Source organism: Lissotriton helveticus, chromosome 2_2, assembly GCF_964261635.1.
Source record: "Lissotriton helveticus chromosome 2_2, aLisHel1.1, whole genome shotgun sequence".
Taxonomy (NCBI): Eukaryota; Metazoa; Chordata; class Amphibia; order Caudata; family Salamandridae; genus Lissotriton; species Lissotriton helveticus.
This window is the reverse complement of record NC_136060.1, coordinates 336543698-336566454: the sequence shown is the minus strand read 5'-3', so window position 1 is coordinate 336566454 and position 22757 is coordinate 336543698. Positions and strand designations below refer to the sequence as shown.

The 22757-nt window shown below is 44.7% G+C and overlaps 1 protein-coding gene across 1 annotated transcript in view; it reads right to left on the bottom strand.

The window, feature by feature from the left end:
• STK32B (serine/threonine kinase 32B) overlaps nucleotides 1–22757 on the bottom strand; it is a 1644519-nt gene that overhangs the window by 203575 nt on the left and 1418187 nt on the right. Inside the window, exon 11 of the mRNA XM_078678995.1 lies at nucleotides 10008–10072. Coding sequence (XP_078535121.1) covers nucleotides 10008–10072 — 65 coding nt within the window. The remainder of the gene's footprint in view (nucleotides 1–10007; nucleotides 10073–22757) is intronic.

The following is a 22757-nucleotide window of genomic DNA, read 5'->3' as shown; positions in this document are numbered from 1 at the left end:
GCGCCACATTATACCTGCGCCAGTTATAATGTATGCAAGGGGGGCGTATTGGTCCAAGAAAGGGTCATGGAAGTAACGCAGTGAAATCTATGCAATTTCACTGCGCCACTTCTAGGACTCAAATGCGTAAAAATCTTGCGCCTGCCTCACAGCAGACGTAAGACTGACGCAAGCCCTTAGAAAGGACACATTGCTGGAGTTGCGTCACTTTTGTGACACACTCCAGCAATGTGTCACTTTTGCGCCTACAGATACGTCAGAAATACTGATGTATCTGTAACTTCTTGCGACATGATGCGTCATACTGTAAATATGACGTATCATTGGTGTCGCAAGGAGGGTGCAATGAAAAGTGACGCATCGCTGTTTTCACGCAGCGATGTGCCACTTTTCATAAAGCCCCTGGTGCCAAAGCAGGCACCTTTGTGTTATGACGCATGCACTGCTTAATCATTGAAGTGGTTCCTTTCTAATGAGTGGAATAACAGAGGTATTCTGGAAGAGCACTCTTAAAACATTTATGGCTGATTTGCTGGCAAGTAAGTCAAGTCAACAGTCCATCATCCTTACCATCTCACATGGGTATGCCCAAAGATAATGCAGATACATTGGAACAGGTCCCAATTCTAACATATGTAGAGAGCTCTGGCAAGCACACAGCTCAATTTTTCCAACTGGCATTCTAGGGCAGTGTAATGTATATTTCATGTTCATCCATACAAATCCTTTTTTGGTCACAAATATTGTGCACATATTGTGCTACTAGTAATATGCTGTACATAGTTGCAAATAACATTCCGTGTCCAAAGAGGAGTCGCCACGGCACTAGAAGTGATGCAGAAACAAATATGACGTTGGGATGCAGCTCGGGGTGCATTGGGACAGATCCCATACAGGAGGAAAAAGCAGGGGTGTAGTTACCATTGGTGTAGCTGGTGCAATGCACTGGGGCCCAGAGGTTGGAGGGTGGCCAACTACAACAGCCTATTGAGACCTTTATCTTGTAACATTTGCTGTGAGTTTCAATACAGGTGTCAAATGTGAATCTAGTCTATTGACAGTTTATCGCTTATTCTTTTATCATGAAGACTGGTGTTTACTTTTCTTTCTCTTACTAGAAATCGTGAGGATTGTTTATAGTGAGCTATGTTACAATCTTGCCAATGTGAAAGGTAAGGCTGCTGATGCTGTTTTCTTCTAAAGCGGTACAAAAGGGGGTGGTGATGGACGGAGCATCTGAATCAATCAAACACTCACACCCAGTCAAAAGATCTGGGTTGAATCCATCACCGTTCTTTAGCCCACTCTGCCACCCCAGTTCAGACATGGCTATATGCAAATCAGTCTGACCCTGTGCGTCATGGGAACAGTCCAGCCCGAACTGCCAAGCCATGTCTTCCCTGGACCGGAAACTAGCTTCCGAGGACCGGTTTCTGGCATTCCAGCCGTCTTCAGCCCGGCTTGCTTGAATCCAGTGGCAAAGTGAGCAAGGAACTCACGTCTGAGCATACCCTGCCACACTTATGGCGGCCAAAAGCGGTACAAAAGGGGGTGGTGATGGACGGAGCATCTGAATCAATCAAACACTCACACACAGTCAAAAGATCTGGGTTGAATCCATCACCGTTCTTTAGCCCACTCTGTCACCCCAGTTTAGACATGGCTATATGCAAATCTGTCTGACCCTGTGCCTCATGGGAACAGTCCAGCCCGAACTGCCAAGCCATGTCTTCCCTGGACCGGAAACAAGCTTCGGAGGACCGGTTTCTGGCATTCCAGCCATCTTCAGCCCGGCTTGCTTGAATCCAGTGGCAAAGTGAGCAAGGGACTCACGTCTGAGCATACCCTGCCACACTTATGGCGGCCAAAAGCGGTACGAAAGGGGGTGGTGATGGACGGAGCATCGGAATCAATCAAACACTCACACCCAGTCAAAAGATCTGGGTTGAATCCATCACCGTTCTTTAGCCCACTCTGCCACCCCAGTTCAGACATGGCTATATGCAAATCAGTCTGATCCTGTGCCTCATGGGAACAGTCCAGCCCGAACTGCCAAGCCATGTCTTCCCTGGACCGATAAATATTATGTAAAACTATAAACGTCTTCAACATTTTAAAAACTTAGATTTCTTTAACATGTGTTTCACCTTACTACATCAGATTATATCACTGCATGGAGAGGCATCTTTGAACATGAACTTAGAAACATTACTTTGTTGAGCCCCCAGCCTGACGACAATAACATTAGTTATCTATGGGTCAAGTCAGTTGTCATGTGCCCCCCCATAAGAGGACTCTATTCTTATTTTATATGGAGCAACATTAGTCTCTCCTGCCTTACACAATAAAGAGTTTTGTACAGAACACACGCTCATGTATTTCAAGGTCTTCTCATATACAATAATGGAAAAATTAGGAGGCATGATAAAATAAAATGATTGTCTAGTTTCACACTATTTCCCAAATGACAAGTGGCCAAATCGGCATTGATTCCAGGTTTTCTAGTTTCACATTGGGTAATTCCGTCACTAGACTGGTCTCTTTTCCTAACTTCTGTTTAACATCAAAATGTAATGCTTTATCTTTTGTTCTTGGTGAATGACATTAGAGTGTGGGAAGCAGCAATATGTCTCATTAAATCTCAGCTCACTTTGAGCTCAAGAGGACCTTGAGCTGAAACAGAGTCTTGATGGTCATGGTCTTGAGTCTTCAGCGACTCACACACCTCTGTACTTTACTCTGAGTCATCTATGCCAGTAATCATCTAGATGCTGCTGCCAGTGTGATACTTGTTTTGTATGCAAGACAATTTAGCTGGCTTTCCTGCTGACCATCTTACACCTGTGCTGTGTGTGTGGGGGACTTACAGTGCTGCCAAACGAGACACATTTTGTGTGTCTTCACACACAATCAATCAGTTGATCAATCAGCATTCTGCTAAGCGCAGAACTGTCACCCCAATGAATATGTGGGCACTGAGGTTGCCATGTCTCCATTGAAAAGCCAGGTCTTGGGTTTCTTTCTGAATTCTGTCAGGGAGGATGCTGTTTAGAGGAGGAGGGTCAGGTTGTTCCAGGTCCTGTTGGTGATGTAGGAGCAGGAGCGGCATCCACTGTGGCTGTGTCAGCTTGGGCATTGTGTGTGTGAGGGCGAGTGAGACAGAGCCCAGGTATCTTGAGGGCAGATCAAATGTCAGACTGTTGTTGATGTGGGAAGGTCCTAGGTCATGAAGAGTTTTGCAGCTGGTTGCTCAATAGAAAAGCTGTAAAAGACTAGATAGAAGTTGGAGGAAGATGTATGTACAAGCTACAATGTGTTTGGTTGGCTCCAATGTGTAGAAACCTGGGTACTAAAAGCAGTATGGTAGCTCTACGCATTGTTAATTCTACCTCCTTAAACTGGATTATTATAGCGACTGCAAAGTACCTGGGGTGGGCGTGGGTAATTAGGCAGAGATTGCTAGTAGGGTGACTACTCTCTGCTTAGTTGAACAGAGACTGCTAGATTATCTATTCTCTGTTCCCATGCAAGGTGCTATCTGATGAACGAATATTTTTTTTATTGATTTTTAATAGTGATACTGGATTGCTTTTAAAATTGACTTTTTATTATACGAACTTTGCACCTTTGTCTGTAAATAACAGGATGAAATGTAATTTTAAACTGTCTTTTTAACGTGTATTGTGCTTAAGTCATACTTGACTTTGTAATTTAATAGTATTTTATTATGTGTTTGTTTGTCTGCTTTTATGAGTAATACTCGAATAAAGCACTTTTGAATTGAATTGAATTGTATGTACAAGTTTGCATACAAGGCAGCCATCCAATTATCCCATAAGAACGTCAGTTTTCTATGAGATTAGTATACAGAAGGCGTCAAACCCCTCGAAGGAGCTGTTTAAGATTGTTAAATCACTTACAACAGTTGACCCAGGAGCCCAACTCTCTCAACACTCAATAGACAGGTGCAATGAGCTAAATAAAGGTCGAAATGATCTACAATTTACATCAACTGAACACAGGGCAAACCTCAGGTGTAACTAACAACCAGCAAAACTGCCAGGTACTCCCTATCAGCACCAAGCAGACAACAACTCTGTCTCCTCCTGCTATGTTTTCATTTCCGAGGCTAGGAGAGGAACAGGCAGGCTCCCTTCTACGGAACATCAAATCAGGGTCCCCTATAGACCCTGCCCCGCCCCACAATCTTGTGCAAGGTGGGGACTGTGCCTTAACCCAACTGACCAGCCTCATCTCCCTCCCTCTTGAAAAGGGGATAGTACCCAAAGAGTAGAAGCACGCCATCGTAAAACCAGTGCTGAAAAACCCGCAGGTAGACCCCATGGTCAAGGCAAACTATCGCCCAATTTCATTACTGCCCATCCTGGGAAAGGTAGCAGAGAAACATGTGAGTAGTGTGATCTCACAGTTTCTGGAAGAGCACTGCCTCTTTCATCAGACTCAGATGGGTTTACAGCCAGAGCACAATACAGATCAGCTCTACTCATCGTCACCAAAACATTAAAGAGCATATTAGATCAGGGAAGGACTGCTGCTATTGTGTTATTAGACCTAAGCACGCCATTTCATATGGTAGACCACAAAATCCTTGTCAAAAGACTCGAAAACATTGGAATCAAAAGCACAGCCAACCAATGGGTGGCCTCGTTTTTGAGCGACAGGTCCTTTCAGTGCTTGGAGGCCGGTATTTTGTCAGACACCCTCTCGGCCACATGGGAAATACCTCAAGGTTGCTCCCTGAGCCCGACCCTTTTTAATGTATATTTGAGCCCACTTTCCCACATAGTCGAGTATGGACTCGCCATTGTGTCATATGCCAATGACACTCAATGAGTTGTTTCTATAACTGTTTCTCTGAACTCCGATCATAAACAACTTACCCCGTGTCTGGAGAGGATAGGAACTTGGATGGCGGACTGCAGCCTGAAGCTAAATGGGGATGCAACTGAGCTTATGATCCTGGGTGGCAATTCTAACCCTAAGTTAGAGATACCCTGGCCAGCCACCTGGGGTCCTCCCCCAACTGCAAAATGCACCATAAAAATTCTGGGTTTGTGACTCGATCAGAATCTAACAATGGATACGCAAGCCATAAAACTGGCTGACACATGCTTCGGCATCCTTCGGACGATCAGGAAAATCTTTGGCCTACTCCCGGAGAAATTGAGAAGGACAGTGGTACAAGCCCTAGTTGTGTCAGGACACGATTATGGTAACTCACTATACCGCGGATCTCCCAAATATGTTACCAATGGGCTACAGGTTGTACAGAATGCGGCAGCGAGACTGCTTCTCAATAGATCTAGGAACCAGTCAGCTAGAGCATCGCTTAGAGAGCTACATTGGCTTCCTGTCCACACCAGGATCAAATTTAAGTCCCTCTGCCTGGCACACAGAGCCATGTATGGAAGAGGTTCAACCATGTTGCGACCCCTGATTTCGCACTACGCAGCGCGCTGCTGTCTCAGGCCAGGTTCAAACCTTTTGATGAACACCACCAGAATTAAGAGGTCAAGGTGGGGTGGAAGATCCTTTTCTCATTTGGCACCCAAACTCTGGAACAGCATGGACCCAGAGCTACGACTGACCGAAAATGAACAGGCCTTCAAAAAGAAACTTAAAACCTGGCTGTTCCACTAACTCTTGTTCCAGTTGGCTTCCTCTACCTGTCATAGCGCTGGGATGCCTGCGGGTAGGCATGCGCTCTATAAATCTCTAAACCTAAACCTAAACCATAGGCATGTGTGAGGATCTTGAACTGGCATCTCTTCTGAATGGGAAGCCAGTGGAGGTTTCTGAGGTGTGAAGTGATGTTGGTCTGGCTAGGGAGGTCAGGGATGAGTCTGGCCGCAGCATTCTGTATGTTCTGGAGTCTGCTGAGGAGCTGGGTGGGGATTCTGGCATAATGAGTGTTGCTGGTGATGAGGGCCTGGATAATGTTTCTGGTGTTGATTGGGATCTATCTGAAAATTCTGCAGAGCATGCAAAGGTGTAGAAGCAGGAGGAGGCGGTTACGTTGAATTATTGTTTGATAGTCCGGTTGGCTGGTGAGGATGATGTAGAGGTTGTTAGCATGTTCGATCAGATCAGCGTGGGTGGAGGGCTGAATTCTGCAGGCCACCAGCTGTGGTCCCATGGGGAGGTGTTCTTCCTGAAGATCAATACCTCTGTTTTTTCGGAGTTGAGTTTGAGGCAGTTGTCTCTCATCCGTTTGGCTATGTTGGTAATGCAAAGCAGAAGTTGATTTTGGTGTTGGAAGGGTCCTCTGTGAGAGAGAGGATTAGTTGAGTGTCGTCTGCGTAGGAGATTATATTGAGTCCATGGGATCCGAAGATGTCTGCGAGGGGGGTCATTTAAATGTTGAATGCTGATGTTGCACAATGTGTCGATGAGAGTTTGGTGGGAGATGGTGTCAAACACAGCACAGAAGCCAAGAAGGATCAGGGCCACAGTTTCTCTGCAGATGAGGAGGATTCTGAATGTCATCTTTGGCAGTGATCAGAGTGGTCTAAGTGCTGTGGTTGGCATGGAATCACAATTGTGAGGCTTCTAGGGGGTGCTTGTGTTCCAGGTATTCAGTGAGCTGTTGGTTGATGGCTTTCTCAAGTATTTTGGTTGGGCAGGGAAATAGGGAGATTGGTTGATAGTTTTTAAGGTCGCTGGGGTCAGTCGAGGGTTCCTTTAGGAGTGTCTGACCTCTGCGTATTTTCAATCTATTCGAGAAGGTTGCTGTGGTGATGAGGTGTCGAGGATGCTAGTGAGTTCTGTGTTGATTGGGTTGGTTCTAAGGTTGAAGAGATGGTGGGTGCAGGGGTGTGTGGGTGGCATCCAGGTGGTGAGCTTTCAGCTGGTGTTCGCTGGTGGGTTGAGGTTGTTGAGGCTGACAGAGGTTGGTTGCGAGTCGAAGTTGTAGCAGATGGTGGCGATTTTGCTGTGGAAGTAGTCCAAGAGGGTGTCACAGAGTTCTTGGGAGGTGTTCTCTGTGGCTGTTGGGTTGGAGAATTCCTTGACCATTTTGAAGTAATGTGGTTGGAAGCGGTATCGATGCGGGTAGTGATAGCTGTTCCCTTGGTGTCCTTAAGACTTCCTTGAGTCGCAAGCGGTAGTTGCTGAGATCAGGCTTGGACTGCTGCTGCAGTGCAGGTTGTGTGTTTAAACACAGCCTTAACTGCTGCTGCAGATGCTGACTTCTGAGTAGGCTACCTAAGCAGTATTAGAGTGTACTAGTTGACCAATGCACCAGATACTCAACCTAAGCCTCCTAAGCCCCCTCATGTCCAACTCTGCTCCTTACTATTGAGTAGTGTACCTGTATGTGAGTTGTGTGCTTGTGTGAGTACAGGCTAGCCACCAGATTTTGTGGTTGCATTGTGAGAGGTGTGCCTGTGTGAATGCAGATTAATATTGTCTTTTGTGAGTGCTGGGTAAGTGGTCTACAGTTTTATAATTGGGCTTGTGCAAGTGCATAGAGAGGCATATGTGTGTGTCAAAACAGCTTGAAGGGTGTCTCTATATGAGGGCAGAAGTTTTAGTTTGAGGTATCTGCATGTTATGTCTTTGTATGCATGCATTTTCCAAGGGACAAACATATTGCCTGTATTGATGATGTTTAGGGTTATGGCTTTGATTTGCAGACATGTAGGGAGTAGTGTGTGTGAAAAAAGATATGGAGTTTTGATATGGCAGATGCAAACTATGTTGAAGGAGGATGAGGAGTGTCATGGACAGCTGACAGCTGACAGACTGAGATGGCTTTCTAATGAGGTGGCCCAATAACTTTGCTTGCACTAAGGACCATGGCACCCTAATTACTCCACTGGTAAACAGAGTTTCTTGCTTTTGTGATTTAACAAAAATCTCCTTTAATATAAGATCACCAGAGTTGAAGGGCTTCAATTCAGAAATGAACTCAAGTTTAATTTGTTAGAAACAGAATGTGTGCCCTAGAATAAACAAATGTAAACATAATGAAACTGGTTTACACATGTGGGTGTTTTTCAATTTTTTTAAAGCCATAGATCATACAGCTGCTCATCTTGTTGAGCTCCAACAAATCAGATAACATAAAAATATTTTTGAAAGACCTCCACTTTCCACCTCCAGAAGCAATAATTCGGCCAAAATGGCATGTATCTTTGATAAAGCCATACATTTCACCCTTCCAGTGAAGTTATACCTCACCAGAGGACAAACAGCGACTAACGCCCTTGATATGAGTGGGTGCAGTAAGTGGTGTAATATTTATTGCTCCTAATAAAATTGACTAAGGCTAAGTCAGAGCTTACCAGGTGCAATCAATACCATGCAGATTTGCATGACCTGGTAAATACCAGCCATCTTTCCTTGCTAAATATCAGCAGGTTTGGCTGAGCAAAATTATTCAGAAGATTCTCAATTTTATTTACCACAAAACTCAGAATTGCATGCAATATGTGCGGTAACAATAGTTACCACGTGTGATACAATTAACTGCGGTGTCCCTAAGTAGTAATCCAGGAAACTCCTAAAATGAAAAATCTACTAACAGTAAATCAGATCTTCTCTTCTCAAGGAGCAACACTCTGGATTGGTCTTCTGGGTGAGCTAAGATTTAGCCTATCTTCTATGCTGCCAGAAAGACATAAAACTCAATTGCTCTGCATCCCGCCCCACCTTCTCCTTCAAGCTTTCTCTCAAGTGTGTATTTTTCCAGTTTCATATGAAGCATCCACTATCTCTTCGACTATGCCCGTGCTATACAAATTCCTTAAACAAGTGAGTACATCAATGTGTGCACTGGAGCTCGTACAACAGCTTCTTTGCAGGTTTGTCTAAAAAATAACAACTATTGACTCACTCTTAGCACGCACTGACTTTCCTAAATGATTAATAATAGGGGAAAGGTGGGAACAATGCAGGCAGTGCCACACGTGATCCAGTAAAGCAAGCGCTACCATGAGTGTCTTAATCATGCATATGCCTTAACCACATATCATATGCATTGTTAATGCAGTGCGGGGTCGAGCTGCCGAAATGGGCAGAAGAAGGAAGAGGACACGGTGAGGTAAGTGGTTCTGGGAGTGCGTTTTGGGGAGTGTGAGGGTAGTTTTTAAGGGTTGAAGATAGTTTTCAGGGCTAAGGGTTCGGGGTTATTTTCAGGGGTTATTTTCAGGGCAGGAGGGTCGGGGAAGTTTTTAGGAGTTTAGTTTAGAGGTTTTAAGGGCTCGGGGGAGGGGGTTGGTTTTCAGGATGGAGACGGGTAGTTTGAAAGTCTCAGGGCGGGTCTGGGGGCTGTTTTAGAGCTCAGAATGGGGGGCAGGGATCGAGGTACTTTTTAGGGCCTGGGGGGCAGGGAAGTTTTAGTGCTCGAGGGGAAAGGGTCGGTTTTAGGTCTCAGGGCGTGGGTTTGGGGGCTGTTTTAGGGCTCAGAACGGGGAGCCGTGATCGGGGTACTTATAGTTACCTGAAAAGTCTTAACCATGCAAATGTCTTTGGCATACATGCCTTAACAACACATATTGCGTTGTAAAGGCATGCCTGGTAAAGAAATGTGCATGGCTAAGACTAGCGTGGTTCAGACCACGTGGAACAGGCATGCGTGCTAATCGCATATTTGGTTCTATCTCACATCCTTAATTATAATCACATGCATTGAGTACTGAACAATTGATTTGTTTTGTCCTGGCTGTGCTCTATTAAGAACATGTACAGTCATGCTAATAAGTAAATGCTTCTCTTGACGTAGTTATAAACATTTACTTCTCCAGCCTCAAAATAAAACAGCTGTGTCTGACTTCCTGCTATAGTTACCACATCATAGACAACAAGCAAGAACACTCAATACAATTCCCCGCCAAGCATCAGCATGTCATACTGCTGTCTTCATGCTCAGCCTTTCCAATGCTGTTGCCACTTTCGTTTATCACTTCCTGTTGTTCCTGAAGCCTCCAAACTTTGAAAGCAGCCTTGTCACAGGATCCTACACGGCATTTGATGGATGTACTTACCTTTCTCTGTTGAATATGATGAATTCTTTCCTCACTGTTTCCAGGCACTGCTGTAGGTGACCGTTCTGTTAAAAAAGGGAAGAGACTGATCACCCAGGACAGCAAAACACAGGCTGAATCAAAACATTAGAATGCAGTCAGTTTAGACGTGAAATGTATTCATGTGTCATTTTTCCAATATGTGAGGCTTCAGATTAGTGAGTATCTGAAAAGGGGAGGTGTTCACAATGCAGGATGAAGCATGACACTGTCTGTAGCAAGATGGATGCAGAGACCCTCCAAGATATTTATAGACAAAATTACTTTTGCACAGTGTGTACGCACGCTGGAAACCTACATTTAAACATTGTGGATTATTTTATTTTTGAGGGCTGAAAATATTGTATTTTACAGGGTGATTTGTTGGCAGTGCTCAGAGCTCTCATAATAACTCATTTCACCTATCAAGTTCAAACATTTAGTATGTGCACCTTTGAGCGAGACTGATGTAAAGGCTTACAAAGATATTTATAGAAAAAGTGCTTATCTCTTTGCTAAAAATCTGAATCTGACAATACTGAACTGTTTGTTTATCGTTTGTGTGCCTTGTGTCTAGGTTGATTGAACAAGTCACCACTCCCCCCAAAATGCACCCCCCTCATTAGCAAAGGGAGGCACAGAATGTTGCCCTCAGATAATCAAAATCATAAAGAGAAATAAAGAACATGTGTTAATACACACTCTTTATACAGACATACACACCCGGGTCTTAGAGAATCCAAGGCTGACAATTGGGTGATGGAGCGTGGGTATCTGAACCTCGACTCTTAGGGCCTGTTTACGAGTTTGGAAGACGCGTTCTTCCATCACAAACACAACGGATATCCGGTACGCCGTATTATGAGTTCCATTATATCCAATGGAATATAATGGAACTCGTCATACGGCAGACGGGATATCCGTCACATTTGTGATGGAGTAACCCGTCTGCCAAACTTAGAGGTTTATTTTAAAATTGTAATCCAACCGGGATATATGAGTAGCAGGAACAGATTAAAAAGATAGAACAATATACTCTGGAGGCTGAGATTTGCCAGTAATTGAAGTCATAATAAAGTGAGGTACAAAACAATAACAGCCAGAATGCAAAGGAAACAGGTTGACACAATCAGGCGTACCATAAAGAAACTTCCCCTTTCTAGTCTAACCCTGAGCTAAGACAGAGACCTCTACAGGGGATTTCTTAAGAAGAAACCCAGGAGTCAGCATGACTTCTAGCTCAAGAGAAGTTCGAAGGGAAATGAAAGGGCATTCAGCATGGAGCTTACACTCAAAAAATCCAGGAGAGAGAGATATGTTCTCTAAGTCAGGGTAAAGTCTACCTAGCTAACTATGAAACACCAATTATAGCTACACCTGTTAGTTTCCAGAGCAAACATATTTTGTTACTACCATTCACAGCCAATACCATAACCGCATTTGAAGGGAGTCGAAATCCCCTTAATTTCCCATCTTCACACATCTGTTGACCGTCAGTGTTGCATCCTACAGGTACACCCGTGGACAGGAGACTTTCTCTCACAGTCATTGCTCCACCAACATACCAACTGCAAAACGAAATATACTGTCTACGCCATCCAATGTCCGTGCAACAAGGTGTATATTGGAAAGACCACGCAGGAGGTGCGACAAAGAATCATCCAACATCGCTCAAGGATAAACAATAAGAACCTGACGGCACCATTGGTCTCCCATTTTCTAAAACATAAACATTCCCCCAATGATATCAGATGGACTGTGCTTGCTGTTATCAGAGGCGGCAGCGGGGACCCAGATGTACGCCTTTCACAGAAAGAGGCATACCTCATCCTCAAATTTGATACATCTAACTCTGGCCTCAATGAAATGTCTGAACTTGGGAATCTGTAAACCCTCCCCCTTCATCTGTACTGCCTGTGTGCCCACTCCGACGCTGAGCTGTCATGGACCGTGCTGCTTATTCTGACAAAAATTGCCTTTCAGGTTGATAATTTTCATAAACAAAAAATCTCTCTTGCTCTCACTTTTACACAGTAATTTTTCGTCTGGAATAAACACTGGTGGTGGCAGGCTAGTTTCGTGCCTCTTAGTAAATATTTCATTCCTGAGTTCCCGAGATTTTTTCCTTCCCTGGGCTTGCCGGTTGCACCTTCAGCCCCTGCATTCCTTGGGCACTAACAACACCTACCTGGGCGGTAGCATTGACCTGTTTTGGCATCAAGAGATCTTCCGCTTTTTCAGGCGGAACCACAAGTTCCAACAACCCTAGCGCCGTACATGTGTCCATCGTCGTTCTCCATGGCTCCTACCGGGCTTCCTGTTAAACAGCCAGGAGACGGCCTGCGCAGCCACACGCTAGATGTTGGTGGCGGTGTAATGGATTGAATCCAGGCTTCGCCCGAGTAAGTTCTCTTTTCTTTGCTAGCGACTGAGTCCCCTTCTAAAAAAAACACGACCCTGGCCCTGCATGCATGCTTAATGTCTCACGCTTCTTGCAGCGGTGTTTGTGCAGAAGAGTCCCGCCCTCTGCAAAATCCAGAATTTTTCCCAGGTGCCGCCGTCTACTAGTATCTGCATTCTATGCGCAGGTAGGACATGACAAAATCTTTTATGTCACACTCTGTGGTCTTGATTGTGTACTATCATTGGGACACCGTGCACTACAGTGCTGTCTGCTTCTCTTTATTCAGCCAATGAGAGAAGGCGAGCCGTTCCACTGATCAACTGCGCACCGCTCCGCGGGCGCCTTGATACACGAGTGTCTGTCATCCTGCGTCAACAACCAAGTACAGGTATGACACGGGTCCTTGCTTTTGTACCTTTCATCTTCAGTGATCCCTGAAACCAACTAGTCCTGACTGCCACCGCACTTGTTTTTCCAGACGAACTCACTTGATGTGCAGTTAATCTCCACTCCCGCAGCCCCTGTGCGCGCTGGGCAGGTAAATTGCAACCACCTTCTTTGTTTGTTTCTAGTTAGAGAGTGCACTTACATACGTTGTCGCATTATGAGTTTGACACCTCCCATTAAATTTTTTTGTAGTGAGGATTATACCCAGTCCCCGTCCTGAGGAGAACCACTAATCACTACGGTTCGAAACGCGTTGACCCCCAGCCTGTGACAAGAAAGAAGGGTGCAGCTAGGATTAACTAATATCACTTTGGTGGAACCCGCTGTTAATCCTTTAAACCAATAATAGATCACAGGTGTTGTGAGATAGGCAGGCAGTTCAATTCCATCCTTACTTCCGCCTGTCCACTGGTATTTGAGTGAAAGGACTGGTTCTTTATGTGTATCGGTATCTCTTGTTGAAATGTCCTTCATGTTGCAATTTACTTTGAATGTAATTGTTATGTAAAAAGTTATTTTGGTGTAATGAATTTTGAGTATCCATTGTGAACCCCTGTACACTTGTATATATTGCGCACACTATTGTATGTTATTGATTCGACTTTTTGACAGCAGTTTCCTTTGAAGACATATGGATGGATTAATGAAACTTAATTATAAATGAAAATAAATCTTTTTGTAATATAAAACGGCTGGTTCACGCAGCACAAATTGGCTGTGTGTGTATCAATTCATTATAAAACAAACCTGACTAGCCACTTTGTTCTGTTTAGTATTTTCCACCACCAGACAGGTTTCTGCACCACTGGTTAGAGAGCCTATGCTCTCTGGGTCCAGCAGCAAAGCCCATCCTGGGCAGAGGTGTCATGCCTCCTCCCCCAGGATGGGCTGGGTCCATGAAAGTAGAAGCTTCCAAGGCCTCACACATGTGGAAGCTGCCCCTGCCTTTAGTTGCCTCCAGCAACTGGATCCCACTGGTCTGCCCCCCAATGTGGTCTAAGGAATTGGGCAGGAAAACAAAGCTAGTAAGAGAGGTGTGCCCACCTTTGCCAACCCAACCCCTCAGGTGGGGGAGGCGAGGCGAAGCACGCATCTCAATCCCCTCCATCTTGAAGATGGGGTGACTCAGCTAGTTAGGGAGAGGCTCATGCCTCCTCCCACTGGAGGATGTCATAATAGGGGGTGGACCCACCCCAAAGAAGGAACCCATTGGTCATCACATGCACAGCCTTTTAACAGCCCGAAATTTAGCATTTAGTTTCAACCTTGAACCTTGCCTCCTCAGATTTGAGGAACAAAGAAGAAGGACTGAAGAGTTGTGCTGACCCAGGAAGATGAAGACTGGTCTGTCCTGTCTACAAACTGCCTACAGCAAGAACCCCTGCGAGTCCACCAGCCAGCAACCCCCAGAGCCCAGGAGACCTGCCCTGCAACAATCTTACAGACTCTGTCTCCCGTGAGCACCGTATTTGCTCAAACAAAGACTCAGCACAGAATCCAGATTCTGGTGACTAAGTGATTCTGTACCACTCTGCACATGGCGCCCAGAGCCCAGCACCCCAAGGAGGTCTCCCCAGCAATCCTGACCTGGTATCTGGTGATCCCCGACCTCCCTCAAGATGATGCCTGCAGCTTCAACCTGAAGGTCCCCCCAACCACAACCGGAGCTGTCAAAAAAAACCAACGCCTGATGACACCCCTGCACCCGATGACCCCACGGCCTTGGGTGGCTCAAATGATGGTGTTCAGGCATCCGCCAAGAACCCACTTTACCTCTCCAGCGGATGGTTACCTTCAGGAAGCCTCCCTGCCCGAGCCAGCAGAAACTTTGCAAAAACTGAAGGTCTCCATTGTGAAGCACAGGGTCCCCAACGTTCTCTTTGAACCCTGCACCTGGCTGCCCCAGTGCCACTGGTGGTGCACCTTACCCCAGCAGCTTTGCTCCCACACCCAAGTGGCCTGCTCAAAAGCAGTCCCTAACCAAAGGCCCCTTTAGCCCCATTGGCTAACATTGGTCCCCTGCACTCTGCACCAGGCTGTGCCAGTGCAGCTGGTGGTGCAACTTGAGTGCCCATATAGACCTTGGGCAACCTTGGTCCTAAGCCCCAAAACTCACCCTCATAAGTCGTGTACTTACCTGAGAAACCACTAACACTTTTTCCCCATAGTAACCCATTTTAAGAGATTCTGGGCCTAAAAATGTCTCTGTGTTGAACCACTGTTTTATGAAGAGAAGAGAAGTCGATTGTAAAGTATAAAAAGTTGTAGTTATCTCGAATTGAGAGATCCTAAGGTTTGGTACTCAAAGTAATCCAAAAGTTATCCAAGAGTAATGAAAAGTGCATACTGTATGATTCAAACTGCATTTTAAAGTTATACAAACCTGTAACAATTGTAATTTCGAGCACAACTGCATTTCATTGAATAGTCTTGCATTTGAAAGTACTGTCCTGTGCCAAGTCTTTCTTGGTTCTAAAATAAAACATAAGTAAACCATTTTCATACTTACCTAATTGGCCTGGATTCTGTCTCTGAGTGTGGGCAATCAATCCTTGATAGAGTGAATACAATACATGCTTAACACACCCTCTGGATAAACCTAACTGCTCGCCCACACTACCACAAAGAGAGCTGGTAGTACTCACCTAATTTAGCCCCTGCTATACCTCTTGGGACTCGCTGTACTCTGTGCACACTATACCTTACTTTGGTATAGTATACACAGAGCCAACTTCCTACAATACCCCAACCAGTAGTGCACCAGAAAGCGCATTTGCAGAGTGGTGGATAAAGGGAGGGGGGGTGGGGCGGGGGAGCCTCTGACTAGCTCTCAGCAATCGCTGTGTGTGGGACTTACTGGAGGTAACAGGAGGGGATGTTCATGGCCAAGAACCCTCAGCAGCCAAAGGGAATTCATCCCCCAAACAGTAGTGCTCCAGGAGGTGCATTTGCAGAGTGATGGAGAAAGAGTCATGGCCTCTGATGACCTCTCAGCAATTCCAATGTATGGGACTTACAGAATGGAACAGGAGGGGTTGTTGGCCCTCACGGACTCTCAGCACCCAAGGAGACTTAATCCCCCAACCAATAAAGTACACGGAAACAAGTTTGCAGAGTGGTGGAGAAGGGGGCATGGCGTCTGAACACCTCTCAGCAATCCCACTGTGTGGGACTAACTGAAGGTAACAGGTGGAGTTGTTGGCCCCCAAGGACCCTCAGCAGCTAATGGGATTTAATCCCTCTACCAGTTGTGTGCCAGGAGGCTCATTTGCAGAGCAGGTGAAAATGGGCGGCCCCGGTGACTTGCCGGTTTGCTTTCTTTTTTCTTTTTCAATTTTTTTATTTGGGGAGGGTGCTTCGTGGTCCCCCTTCCCTGGGCCGAATTCAGCCCCAGGGACCCCATCCTTCAGGGCACAGCTTTTTATTTTTTACAGTAAGGAGGAGGGCCGAGCAGCCTCCCTCTCGGGACAAATATTGGACCCACTGGCTCCATCCCCCATCCCATCTAATTTTGGCCTCGGGGACGCTCTCACCGGAGCCCGTCCTCTATTGTGGGTGCCTTGGTCCCATCCAGGGCACCCATTCACAACTGATGGGGACCACAGGGGGAGTCTCAAGATCCTGCGGGAGCCAGAATTGCTTTTACAGTGAGGGAGCTACTGAACATGCAGCTCCCTCTCTGTTAAAGCAATTCTGCTCTGCTTCCAGCAAGCAAGAGCATTTTTAAGGCTCTTGCTTGCTGGAAGCGGAACAATTGCTATGGCTTAGCATGAGAATTAAAGCTCCTGCCAAGCCATAGCAAACAGCTATGTCCTGGGGTGGGCACCTTGAAGCATGGTAGTCCTCGGGCCACCTATGGCTCCAGGTGGGGTGCAATGCTGCCCCCCTCTTTTCCAGGATTTTGTCCATGGGAGGTGGTGGTCCCCAGGGATGTGGGGGGAGGGGCACCACGCAGCCCCTCTGCATTAATTGAAATTAAAGCCCCTGGAGGTGGCAGTCTCCGAGGCTAAGGGGGTCTGAGAGGACTCCCCATATAAAAAGCAAATAAGTCCTGGAGAGGTGGTTGTTTCCAGGGCATTAATGAGCTCCAGGAGGGGGGCCCATGGCCCACCTCTTTTTTTTATTAAAATGCCCCGTGACCTAGCCCACCGGGGGCTGATTACTAGCGAAGCGCAGGAGTCAGCACTTTTTTTTTAATTCGCTGGAATGCGTGGCTCCAATGCAACTCCTGCCAAAAATGTTTTTAAAACAATGCTTTTTGGTCCTGCAGGGCCCTTTCGGACCACCCCAAGAGGCACATGGGAGAAGGGTATTTCTACCCTGCCTCCTTTTCTTCTTTTTAAATGTTTTTTCTGGGGTTCGGCTCAAGTCGAGTTCCAAGATGGCTGAAGAACACTTCCAGGTTTGAAGTATTGGCAGCCAATCAGATTGAAGCACAGGGACTGTTGGATTTCCGGGCAGTCTACGATCCCAGATATACAAATCTGTTCTCCAGTTAATATCTCCCAAGTAACTGAATTGATTGACACCAAATCACAAAAACCATGATCTGCATACCAACATCTAGCTTCCTGCAAAATTTGGTGCATTTTCATCTGGCGGTTTGGGCTTTAGGTTTGTTCAAAGGTGCTATGGGAATTAACATGGGAAAAACGTATTTTTGGTGCCCCCTTTTTTATAGTCACCCAGTTGATGAACCACCCCAAAACTTTCCAAACAGTGCCTGAAGTGCCGGACAAATGTTCCTGCAAAATTTCATGAAGATTCATCAAGCGACACCAAAGATATAGGCACCTGAAAATGTTTTTTTGATAGAAACTCCATCCTAACTATAATTACCTCCTGGTGATATACATGTATAAAGGGGTTCACCGACAGAATATTGGTGTACAATATATTGATGTAAAAAATCTCGATAAAAAAAGTATACAACAAAAATATCGACTCCTATACTTAAAAAGGTAAGTACAAAAATATAGAATAAAAAAGATAAATGTAAAAAAATATAGATGTACAAATTATCGATTTAAATATATATATTACATAATATATACTTACTATATTAAATATTAATATTATTTTAACAAAATAAATTGAATTTAATATACATTTTGACAAAATATAACAAATAAACGTAATTAAAAGTAATACACACACAGACATAATCATTTATACATATATATATTTACTTATAAATTATTAATAAACTATTACCTTTAATATATTTTAAAACTTTAAAATTATATACAATTAATATATATATATATATATATATATATATAAATAATTTAAAATATAAAAAACATTATACAATAAATTACAACATTAAAGTATGAAAAAATATTCAAACTTAAATTGTCCAATACAATAAGTGCAAAGGTAGGGAAAGTGTTGGATAGCAACATATGTAAATTTACTATTCCAACTCCAGTGAGTGCAACAGTAGGGAAAGTGTTGCATAGCGCAGGGGTACAAATTACTATATCCACTCCAAAGAGTGCAACTGTAGGGAAAGTGTTGGATAGCTGAGGGATAAAAATTACTATTCCCACTCCAGAGAGTGCAACAGTAGGAAAAGTGCTAGATTGCGGAGGCATACAAATTACTATTACCACTTCACTGAGAAAAACAGTAAGGAAAGTGTTGGATAGCTGAGAGGAAAAAAATACTATTCCCACTCCAGTCAGTGCAACAATAAGGAAAGTGTTGGATAGCGGAGGGGTAAATACTACTATTACCAGTCATGTAACAGCACCAGTAAAGAAAGCATTGGATAGCAAAGGGGTAAACATTACTATTCCACTCCACTGAGTGCAACAGTAGGATAAGTGTTGGATAGTGGAGAGGTAAAAAATACTTTTCCCACTCCAGTGAGTGCAAAAGTTAGTGAAAGTTTGGGATAGCGTAGGGGTAAAATTTACCATTCTCACTCCAATGAGAGCACCAGTAGGGAAAGTGTTGGATAGCAAAGGGGTAAAAAGTACTATTCGCACTCCAGAGAGTGCAACAGTACGGAAATTGTTGGATAGCAGAAGGGTACAATTTACTATTGCAAATCCATTGAGTGCAACAGAAGGGAAAGTGTTGGGCAGCAGAGGGGCAAAAATTACAATTTCCACTCCAAAGACTGCAACAGTAGGGAAAGTGTTGGATAGCGTTGAAAAAAAATTACTATTCACACTCAAACACTTAAAAAAATAATATTTAAAATACAATAAAATAAAAAAATATATAAAAAAATAATATTAAACATAAAAATAACACATTATAATATTGATTACATATAACAAAAAACAACAAATATTATAAAAAATTAAACATTATATATATTGAATTTTTTATTTTAACCTACAAAATATTTACAAACAAAAACATTAATTAAAACATAAATATATTTATTTTATTTCACACCCTATAACACCATACAAATAACAAAAAACTTCAACATTGTTAATTAAAATTATTTACATAATTAACATATTTAATAATCAATGAGAAAAATAATATTAATAAAAAACATTAATTCACTACACAAACTATAACACTATAACAACTAATAATTACATAATTAAATGTATTTAATATCCACCCTTTACCCCTTTAAAAGAAAAACCAACACTCACAAAAAATAAACAATGATTCAAAATAAATAGCAAATAATTAACATTAACAACTATCTATTAATTAATTAAAGACAAATTACTTCCCACCCTTTACTCCTATCAACACTACAACACATACCTCAAATTAATTACGCAAATAACCATAATTAATTTCCAATTAGTTAATTAAAATTAATCAACAACCAGTTAATAATTCATCAATTAAAAATAAACTACTTTCCATAATTTCCCCCTTAAAACACCTCTACCCCTACCACCACCACTACTGCATTTCCCTGTATATTTCCCTGCATGACGTGGTGCCTGCCACACAGTGCAGGGAAATGCAGGGGGGTACCATGGGTACCCCGCCCAGTGCAGCACCACCTCCCCCCAGAACAAATGGTCCCCAAAATCCCTTTGCGCGTGTCTTTTTGCGGTGGGATGACTGCGGCGCATAGACAGGCGGAAAGAGATATCATAATCCCTATGGGCGGTGCCTGCAAGGCACCGCCACACTGCTGGTCAATCTTTTGGTTCTGCAAGGCGGGTGGAAACGGGCCACCTTGCAAACCTTGGCGGACGGTCTTTGCGTCCGCCACATCTCCCTGACGTTTCCCCGCTGCCATCGTAATCTGGCGGGGGGGAAAATTGATGTCTGATGGCGGAAGGACGACCACCGCTGGCCCGGCAGTGGTGGTCATGCCACCATTATAAGGAGCCCCTAAAAGCGCAAAATTAAAAAAAAAATGAATGACTACTAAAAATGTAACACACTTATATTAAAAATACAAACAATTATATAAAAAATATACAGCACATACATATATATGATGTACTGAAATACATAACAATAATAAAAAACTATATTTTTAATCAACTATGGGGGTGATTATGATGACGGACGGACTTCAGTCCGTCCGCCATCGTAATCACCCCCATAGTTGTTATGGACTTCAGTCCATCTGCAATCGTGTCAGGGAGTGGGACTGGTCGCCTACAAGACGGCGGTCCCACCGGGGGTATTATGATGTCACCGCCATCGTGGCGGTCGCATCTACTATCTTTAACATTGCGGCGGAGGCTGCTAGGTGCAGCACCTGCCGCAATGTTATAGATGCACAGTTTAAATCTCCCTGCACTACGTGTCAGGCACCACGAGGTGCCTGCCACATGTTTCAGGGAAATGTTGGGGGCACCATAGGTGCCCCCTAAGTGCTACAAAGATCGAGTATGGATCTGATGTCATCAGTTGTGGCTATCAAGGCTGTGGTTGGAGTGAAATCCGGACTTGGAGGCATAAAGCATGTTGTTTTCTTCCAGGTGATCCGTGAGCTGGCAGTTTATAGCTTTCTCCAGGAAGGGGAACAGAGAGATGGAGCGGTAGTTCTTAAGTTTGCTGGAGGGCTTCTTCTGGAGGGGTTTCACAGTTGCATGTTTCCAGGCATTGGCGAAGGTGGCAGTGGTGATGGATGAGTTGAGGATGATTTTGAGTGTGCTACCAATTTCCTTCCATTCCAGGTTGAAGGCGTGGTGGGGGCTGGGGTCTGTCAGTGCTCTGGAGTGGATGCTGTGGTGATTGGCATGGTAACTGGGGTCCAATCAGTGAGGTGGCTGTGGTAGTTGTCTGTGTGTGTCAGGAGGTGACTGAGGTTGGTTGGCTGTGGGTTCCATTTGCTGGAGATGTCTGCTATCAAGTTGTAGAAGTAGTTCGCCAGGGAGTACTTGGGAAGGGCAGTTCATGGTCTTGCTAACAGATGGGCATGGGAAGTCTCTGACAATGTTGAAGAGTTCTTTTGTGTGATTGGTGCATGCCTCCATGCGGATGGTTAGGATGTCCTTTTTGACTCCCTTGAGTAGGTGGTGCTATTTGCTGAGGGCCGTTTTGAATGTAGTGAGGTCTGATTGGTTTCTGATGCAGGGCCATCACCTCTCCAGTGGTTTGCACTCAAGTTTGAAGTCCCAGAGTTCGTGGTGAACAAGCTGGCATGGTTGCTGGATCTGCTGGTGCTGGCTGTTTTCATGAGGGTGATAGTGTTGGCGCAGTTGGAGATCCAGCCGGAGAAGTTTTGGACATCTAGCTCAAGGTTGCTGAAGGTGTGGGGTATGTTGGTGTTGAGGGCGGCAGTCCATTGGGTCTCAGTAATTTTGCTCTATCTGCGGCATGGGGAGCAAGGCAGTGAGTCATGATGAGCCTGCGATGGTGAAGTGAGCAATGCTGTGGGTCGGTCCAGGTAAGTTTGGTAGTATGGCTGAATTTGATTTGTTGCTGGCTGTGAAGATGAGATCTAGGGTATGTCCTGTGCAGTAAGTCGGGCTAGTAACGAGTTGCGTGAGACCAATGTTGCTCATGCTTTCCAGGAGTTTGAAGGATTTGGTGTCATTGAGGTTGAGGTGGAGGTTGAGGTCACCGAGGAAGCTGGAGTGCCTCGAGTCGATTGGCAGGTGGCGATGAGTTCAGAGATGGCATTGCAGAATGCTGGGTCATGGGCACAAGGGTCTGTAGGTGAGGGTTCTTTTAACGGTTGTGTTTGCGTGATCTGCATTTGGAAGTTGAGGTGTCCCATGATTGGTGAGATCTCGTGCTCGGTGGTGGTATATTGGAGGGTCTCCTTGAGGATGATGGTGATGCCTCCTCCGTGTTTGTTAGTGCGATCTCTGTGTATCACCTTGTAGCTGCAGCACGTTGCAGTCGAGATGTCGGGGTTGAGGACAGTGTGAGCCAGGTGATGAACATCATGACGGGGTGCATGGGGTGATGCTTTCCAAGATTTCTGTGGGGTGTTTGCGGAGGGAGCTGTTCTGAAGGGTTGAAGGTCAGCTGTGTAGGCACCGTGCGGGTTTTTGTGCTGCAGGTGTACAGAAGGTGGTGGAAGGCCCTTCCGAGTGTAGTGGGGAGGGGATGTAACCGTTGCTGTTTAAGCCTCTGGGGGACAAGGTCAAGAGCTTGGCAGCAGTGCTTAATTTGTAAAATATTAAGTGCCGGAGCTCTCCTCGGGTGGCCACTGCAGCTTGCACCACACATTGGCCATGCAAGTTGCCAATGAAAGTAACAACACAACTACTAACCATCACGCACCTACAAGGGTGACATTTCATACTATTCCGGGCCTCCAAAGCTATAGGAATGCAGTGAGAGGCAGATATTAGTAATTGTAAATGTAAACTGAACTAATAGTGGTCATTGTGCTCATACCGAATGCAGCCTGATTTTAATGCTAGTTGCCCCAAAATCTGCATGCCCTGGTAAATACCTGCCTTTTCCCCTTGTTAAATTCT